The sequence below is a fragment of the Chenopodium quinoa genome, unplaced genomic scaffold (assembly GCF_001683475.1).
Source record: "Chenopodium quinoa cultivar QQ74 unplaced genomic scaffold, ASM168347v1, whole genome shotgun sequence".
In the NCBI taxonomy this organism is placed as follows: Eukaryota; Viridiplantae; Streptophyta; class Magnoliopsida; order Caryophyllales; family Amaranthaceae; genus Chenopodium; species Chenopodium quinoa.
In genome coordinates this window covers 6661-15164 of record NW_018743013.1, presented here as the reverse complement: position 1 = coordinate 15164, position 8504 = coordinate 6661, and the positions used below count along the sequence as shown (strand labels likewise).

General features: G+C 32.1%; 1 protein-coding gene across 1 annotated transcript; it reads right to left on the bottom strand.

Annotated features, from left to right (window-relative positions):
- Nucleotides 1-4331: 4331 nt before the first annotated feature.
- On the bottom strand, nt 4332-6896 carry LOC110729799. The gene is made up of 2 exons (XM_021909576.1): nt 6473-6896; nt 4332-5411 (listed from the first exon to the last, which is right to left on the bottom strand). Exons 1-2 carry the CDS (start codon nt 6727-6729, stop codon nt 5087-5089), a joined length of 582 nt encoding a protein of 193 aa, XP_021765268.1. The 5' UTR covers nt 6730-6896; the 3' UTR covers nt 4332-5086.
- Between the last annotated feature and the right edge of the window lie 1608 nt (nt 6897-8504).

Genomic DNA, 8504 nt, shown 5'->3' with positions numbered 1-8504 from the left:
TTTAGCAAAGAGGAGAGAGAAAATGGGTAGAGTAGAGATATGGTTGTTGGTGATGTGTGGTTTGGCTTGAAGAAGAAGCTAAGAAAAGAGGAGAGAGGAAATGGGTGGAGTAGAGATATGGTTGTTGGTGATGTGTGATTTGGCTTGGAGAAGAAGCTAAGAAAAAAAAGGAGAGAGAAGAGTTGTGGTATTTAAAAAATAAATAAATAAATAAAAATTGTGGCTGACCACACAGTGTGGCCAGCCACATACAAAAATTTGTGTTAATCTAATTGATGAGTTTATGTGATGAATTATTGAATTGTTGCATCTTGAATTCTTTACTATCACGATTTTTTTAAAATTTTAATTAAGTTGCTAATATTTGCGTATAATTTTTGGAAAAAAAAATGAACATGGTATACTTTAAATTGAACATTTAGTACATAAAAATATCCCTTTTTATTATTTCCCTTTTTTTTTCTTTTTTTTTAACCCAACCTTTTACTAACCCGACCCAAACCCGATAAGATGTATGACCCGACGTGACCCAACTTAACCATGACGGCTCTAGATCAAACTAATACATTATTTGCCAACACCACAACCCATGAGAACGGTTGAACTGTAGAAAATTCTGTACAAATTTTTTTTTAAAAAAAAGGAAATAAAAAGGAAATAAAAAAAAATAAATAAATAAAAAGGGATAAAAATAAACTTTGCCAACACCACAACCCATGAAAACGGTTGAACTGTAGAAAATTCTGTACAAATTCAAAAAAAAAAGGGAAATAAAAAATAAATAAATAAAAGGGACATGGATGGAATTTATAGGAAACAATATACTGTGCAACTGCCCTTTTTAAATAAATAAATTAAAAAAAAAAAAAAAGAAACAACCTGATGCAGGCATAGTTCCACGTGAATACAATTCCAGTGGGACATGGGGTCTATTTTTTTCACCCACCAAAATTTTATATGCAATCAAACTTGTAGGATATATATGTAATCATATTATTCAACAACCAAGCTGTAAAAAAATTACCATTTGACATAAACCCTACAAATAAATAATTAAGTTAGATTGCATTAAAAAAACATTTTAAATTAAAAGTGTATGTGATGTATTGTGAATAATAACGTTAATAATTAATTAGTAAAAATCATTGCTTGGATGCAAAGGCTTACAATAATATTTGGTACAAAGAATGAGCCTACATATGATATGTATATCATATTTATTTCTCATAATCATCTTCAAAAAATAATAAATCTACTTTAATTATATCTTGGGTCACCTATTGTCATTCAAATACTAAAGCTGATTGCAGTCTATATCCCTGCATTTTAAAAAGTTTAATTAAGAAAATTTAGATTATACTCTCTAAAATATTTATTTAATTCTTTATCCACATTAATGATAAATGTCTTTATTTTTTAACTCTTTATAATAGTGTGTGGATATTGATACCTCTATAAATATATGTTTATATATTGTCCCTCGTTATTAATGATGCAACAACTTAAGTTTAGGCAAAAGCCAAACCAAAAGTGCTTTTCGAACATGGCTAATTGTATATGGCACGTGTTAGCTACCCTAACTTAGTATAATATAAAATTATTTTAAAAGTTACGACGACTTATATCCTCTTCTATTCTTTATCATACACATTCATTTGAACTTTTTGTGATAAATGCATTTGAATATTGGAAAAATAGTCATGAGTAATCTTATTTGATTCACCTCTAAATTCACTTTTTTTTTTGTTAATTATTTTTACTAATATGTAAATAAATTAAAGGTATTAATGATATATAAAAATTCATTTATAACAACCTTGTAATAGGTTTTATATGGAGTAAAATATATTTTAAAATAAAAAGTTCCACAAATTCTTGAATGCTTCTGACTTTCTTTAGCTTATTGAAAGACAGGTTAGAGTTAGCCTAAAAAAATTTTAAGTTCGATTTTTATATAACATTAAAATTACTACTTGAATACATTTGACTTTCATTAGCTTATTGAAAGACATGTTAGAGTTATCCTAAAAGTTTTTAAAGTTGCGAATTTTATATAATATAAAAATTACTACTTGTATATTTAACATAAATTTTACCCTTTAAAACACTAAATAAATAATGTATTAGTTTGATCTAGAGCCCTCAATTCGGGTAAACGGGTCGGGTTTGAGACGGGTTAGTGTGAGTTAGGTCGGGTCAATACGGGTTAATGTCATAACATATGCGGGTCGGGTTCAGGTTGGGTCATGCTTAAGTCGGGTCACGTCGGGTCATACATCTTATCGGGTTTGGGTCGGGTTAGTAAAAGGTTGGGTTAAAAAAAAAGAAAAAAAAGGTAAATAAAAAAAATAAATAAATAAAAAGGGACAAAAACAAACTTTGCCAACACCACAACCCATGAGAACGATTGAACTGTAGAAAATTCTGTACAAATTTAAAAAAAAAAAAAGAAAAAACAAAGGGAATTAAAAAAATAAATAAATAAAAAGGGATAAAAACAAATTTGCCAACACCACAACCCATGAAAACGGTTGAACTGTAGAAAATTCTGTACAAATTCAAAAAAAAAAAAAAAGGGAAATAAAAAAATAAATAAATAAAAGGGACATGGATGGAATTTATAGGAAACAATATACTGTGCAACTGCCCTTTTGATGTTAACCATGTTTTCTCTTTTTAGAAGGTTATAGAAAAAGGTTCGCCGGCGCCGGGGAGGGGGTTTGGCGTCGGCCGCAAAGGAGGGGGTTTTTTCGAGGGTTGGGGAGGGTTTTAAGGGGAGGGGAAACGGAGGGAGAGGGGGCTGGGGAGGGCCGGGGGTGTCCAAGGTGGAGGGGATGGCCTTACCGGCGACCGGCACCGGTTTCCGGCTAGGGGGAGGGGGACCACCGACGCCGACGGCCGTTGGCAGGGGTTGGCTTGGTAGGGGAGGGGGTGGGTTTATTATTTTTTTTATATTAATTAAGTAATTAATTAAATTAATTGATTAATTATTTAAAAGAAAACCAATTGCAGCATGCCACATGGCATAATTAACCTTAATGACTAACGGAATTAACCACCGTTAGTCATTAAGGGCATTTCGTGACATATTTCTTAAACTCAAGTGTATTTGGTGAATTTGAAAATTATGATGGGTATTTGGTGAATAAAAAAATTAATCAGGAGCATTTCATGAAATTTCCGTAAAAAAAATTGTACAAGAAAGATAGTAGGTTTAATAGTTTGTTGAAAAGTAACGAATGTGAGGGTAAAAAATTGAATAAAAAAAGAAGAAGTATTGAGTTTGAGGGAGGACCATGATAAGAGAGATATATATATTATTAAAGTGTAAATTTTTTACCAAAATAATGTAATACTTTTTAGAACTTGCCGCATTTGATAAGTGTAAACTTATTAAAATACGGAAAGTGTAATGAGTAATATGTAATTTATACTTATTAATAATTAAATATATTATTGGTCAACATTTTACATCGATATGTGTACCAAGTTATCACAAAATTACGATCGAAATACGTAAATACTCCCTCCGTGTTTTTTTAAGTGATACATATTGACCGGCACATAGTTTTAGGCAATTTAATTGACTTAAATAAAATAAGAGGTAAGTGGGGTAGTGGAGTATTAAAAAATTGTTAAAGAAAGATAATGGAGTTAATAGTTTATTGAAAAGTAATGAATGTGAGAGGAAAGATAAAATAAAAAAGTAGTTGTGGGTTTGAGTGGGGGCCATGAGAGGAGAGAGATATAATATTTTAATGTATTGTTTTGCCAAAAAAGGAAATGTATCACTTAAAAAACACGACCGGAAATGGAAAATGTATCACTTAAAAAAACACGGAGGGAGTAGAAAGATTTTTGTAAAACGGATGAAGTAATATATAGTGTATATAAAGGTGTCCTACAGTCTATACGGTTATACCTATGATGTCTATATACTCCCTCCGTTTTTAATTACTTGCTCCATTTCTCTTGGGCAAGTATGCGGATGCTAATCTTTAATCAATTATATGTTTAATTATCAATAAGTATAAATTCTAACAATTAAAAATTAATAATCTATTCATTGTGACAATTCCAACAAGCACCCACAAAACTATATTTTTTTTTATTTATAAATCACAATAGAAATGGAGCAAGTATTTAAAAACGGAGGGAGTATATAATAACTATCCATGTAATATAAAGTAGAATACTTCCAAAAAAAATGTATTTTATCACTTTATATTAGTAGGACATGTTTGGTAGATAAACTCTAACCTACAAAAAGTCACCAACGTAAGCCAAAAAAAAAAAAAAAAAAAGTAAGAAGTAGCAAACTCAGTAGGAGATAAATGGAATTGTGCAATATCTTTGTACTGTACAACTACCCTTTAATAGCAAACCATCAATTCTCTTTTTATATAGTATAGATATAAGAACATAATAGCTAAGAGTAAGGCAAACGCCACAAGAGTTCCTAGATAATACTGAACAATACTATAATATCACTTGGGAAACCTTTACTCTATGAAGAGTAAGGCAAAGACCAAAAAGTTCCCAAGTAATACTTTAACATAACATCACTAGCCAAATCTCTACTCTAAGATTAATGACCAAAAGAATTCCTAAATAATACAATAAATATCATTTAATCTCACACCAATCGACCTCAATACGAAGAAGATAACTATTTGTCTCTACAATCTTGAAACCTTCACCAATTTCAATTTTTGTAGCACATGAAAAGTTTTCATCAGATTTGCCAAATAATATATCTACGTTGACAATAAGAGAGGCATATGATGGAACAACAATCATGGATCTTGAAAGTGGTATTCTCGAATCATCACTTACTTGAATTAGATCATCCTGAATCTTCTCGAATAACACAATCCGGTAGTAGTCTTTGTTAAAGCGCGATGTATCGTCATAGCAACTATATTGAGCAATAAGGCTACCCCAAATCTTAGGACAAACATCACCACATCCTGTTTTAGGATTTAGAAACACCTTAATGTTTGCACCAACAGCTTCTGAGAAGATTGAATAGTGTATTGCTGCAAATCCTCCCTGTTGACCCGGAATAAGAGAACACAATTGCTTTTCATACCACAAAGAAGTGAAGTACAGAAGCTCCCCAATCCACTAATCCTCGAATAGCTAAACGGTCTTCAGTATCCTTTATGCTAAACTTCATTTGTAATGAACTACAATCATCAAAAACTCTGGAACCATCTGATACAGGTAATGATTTCTCATTTTCAGATAATATCAAGGCATCTTTTTTATCTCTGTTAAAGATATAAAAAATCTTGTCATCATCATTTGATAAAACCTCAATTGAACCAAAACTTCTTCCACCAAAAAAGACAGAGAAAATCTCCAAGGCAGGAGATGCCCATGGCTTACTCTGATGAGCACGAAGATTCCTGACCAAAATTTTCAAGCAAAATCCAAGGAAAAAAATTCATTCTGTATTCAAACAACATATTAAATAATATATACATTCACATGAACATGATATTTATATCCAAATGGCTCGAAGTCCTTAATTTGCTCAATAATCACAATCAAATAGTCCAATATTTTGGCATTTAAACATAATCATAAGACCCATTTGATACTTCACTAGTTCATGAACAAGACTAGCTCATCTACCTTCCAATATCAATTAACAGCCAAAAGTTATGTATAATAGTCCATGGATATTGATTATAACTAGAGAACCTCACAAATAAATTTAACCTCGGAATCTTTTTTATACTTGATATAAAGCCAGAAAAAAATACTACTTGATATCAATACATTACCCAACATTTAGCATTGTTGTTCATACACATTAAATAACATAAATCAAATCTCACAGTCATCCCCGTTAAAGAATAAAGTAAAGTAAAGCAAAGCATTCCAACAGTATATGTAGTCAGATTATGTAAAATATAGCATTCCAAATTCAAACTTAGCAAGTGTAAGCAAATATTATTACCATAAGATATCTAAAAGACCAATTAATTCCCTACAACTCTATTGAAAATCTAATAATAAACTTGTCAATAGAATTCTACCAACCTTAACTAACATCCGATATTAATCTAATTCGAATTCAAGCTCAGTTGCCGAATCGACTAAGCACTTAGTGCATTAGAAAAATGAAAACAATACACCATTACAGAATAATCCATGTTACAGCCTAAGCCTTTAGAATCACATTTATTCTAAAAAATTAATACTAGATAGAGGGAAAGGTGTCTAGTAAAATCTAACCTACACTGATAAATTTAAGGCAAAACACAGCCCCAAAACAAAGTCACAATTACAAGTAGGCATTCATTGGGTAAAATTGTTGCACCATTTGACAATTGTAAACATACCGACATACACTATGGATTTTATTGAGTTTCATATTTGCCAAGCAAGTAACGATATTATCGACATATAAGCAAGATAGATCATATAAGAATTTTTAAGCATAGATAAACAGGCAACATACCATGAGAGTTCAAAGCTAGATGGGAATCCAATCTTAGAGTCAATCCGCTGTCCAACCACATCATGCGAGAACCATGCGACATGAACATGAATAGCTAAATCATCCAGCAAGATGGAACTTGATGTCATTCTCCCATCTTCAGCCGACAACTCCACTGATTGATCAACAATATATCGCATTGTTTTAAATTCATACAAATTAAGGACCACAACAAGAGAAGAACAAGAGAAGAATAAGCTGGTAATGACACCCAACATCTAGAAAGTGGAAACCGTTTGGCAGTGTTGATCTCAACAGGGAAGTCATGCTTCTCAAACAGAACACAATCTTCAGAAGAATAATTCCCATATGTATTGGCATAACGAGCAACAATCCTTCCATTTACATTCAAACCATCATGTTGTTTACCTTGACTACTACAAACTTTAATGTTAGATTGTTTTTGATTGCTTGAGTCTGTCTTTGTGTATACTTTCGTTGTGTATTTGTTTTTGTTAAGAATAAAAAATGGTATGTTTCTCATTTCCTCAATATAACAATGAGCCTTTTATGAATATTTCAATAGACTTGAGGGATTTCTTGATCATAATTGTTGTAGTATTTGGGAGACTTGTGAGATTTGTTATTTTGGTTTGAATGAGCAAACTAGGGATATTGTTGAAAGCATGTATAATGGTGAATTTAGAGCATTATCAATTGACAGTGCTTGGGATTTTTATGTATGGTTTTCTAGGGATGTTTATAATAGGGGTAATCATGTTTCTAATATTGATGTGCAATGTGTCGATTCTTCTAATGTTAGCATGAATTCCCATGATTTGTCACATGATCCCATTAGTGAACCTAGAACAAATGATTACAACTCTATTTCCCCTATTTTTCATGATGACGAGGTGCATTCTAATGTTGATGAGCATGGTGTGTTTCAATATTCTTCATTATTTAGCATGCCTTCTTGTAATGTACCTTCTTTTCCCAATAATGAATCTTATATGCTTGATTGTGCCCCATCTCCCCATGGTGATGATTATACTCATCCTTCTGATGTTGATGCTTATAATCTTGGTTGTGATCCTTCTCCCCTTGTTAGCCCTCTATTTTCTTCATCTTGTGAGTCTCCTATTGATTATTTAGAATCCCTAATTAGGCGTGTTGAGATTAATTCTAATTTTAGGCCAAGTAAGGAGTTGTTTTTAAATTCTATGAGAAGTCAATTAGATATGATGAAAAGGAGTGAGGAGCGTATTGAAGAGGTAATAAGGAGAAAGGAAGAGCTAGAATGTCAATTGTCATCTTTGTTGCATGATCTTGAATTTTTCAAATCCTGTGTGTGTGTTGAGGATGATGATGATGATGTTTTTGTGCAATCAAAAGAGTGTGAGGAAGACATTAGTGAGCTTTTGAGTGTAGGAAAAGGAGTTGAGAATGAATTAAGTGATGATTTTGTGAATCCAAACCCCCTTTCTTATTTTGATGAAGTGCATGTTTGTGATTCCTTTCTTATTTTGATGAAGTGCATGTTTGTGATTCTTTTATTCATGAGTATTTGGACTCATTTGAGGTTATGTCCCATATATTTTGTAAGGTTCAAATGAAAAACCATAGCCTTTTGAGTGAGTTCATTGAGAATGCTTCATGGGAAAGAGATGAGTTTGAAATGAATTTGCATTCATTCATGCATGGTTTTGAGAGTTTGGGCTTTGGGATCTCTAAGAGGAATGTTTTTCATTGTTGTGATGGATAGGATGATGTAGTTTCTCTTGGAGATTGGATTTTTGAGGGATATGAAGTTCATGAGTGTCCATCTTTTGAAGATTCAATTATTGATTTCCATGCTCTTATTGATGATGTGAGGAATGGTGGTGAGGAAGAGTTTGTTTGTGAGACCATTGCTCCTATCCCCTCTTCTCATGTCCCTTTTTCAAGGAAATTTAACCATATCCCCTACTATCCTATGTCCATCCCTTCTTTCGCCAAGGAGCCTATTGGGGATCCTCCTTATATTTGTGATATTCAAGCTCCCCAGTCGTTG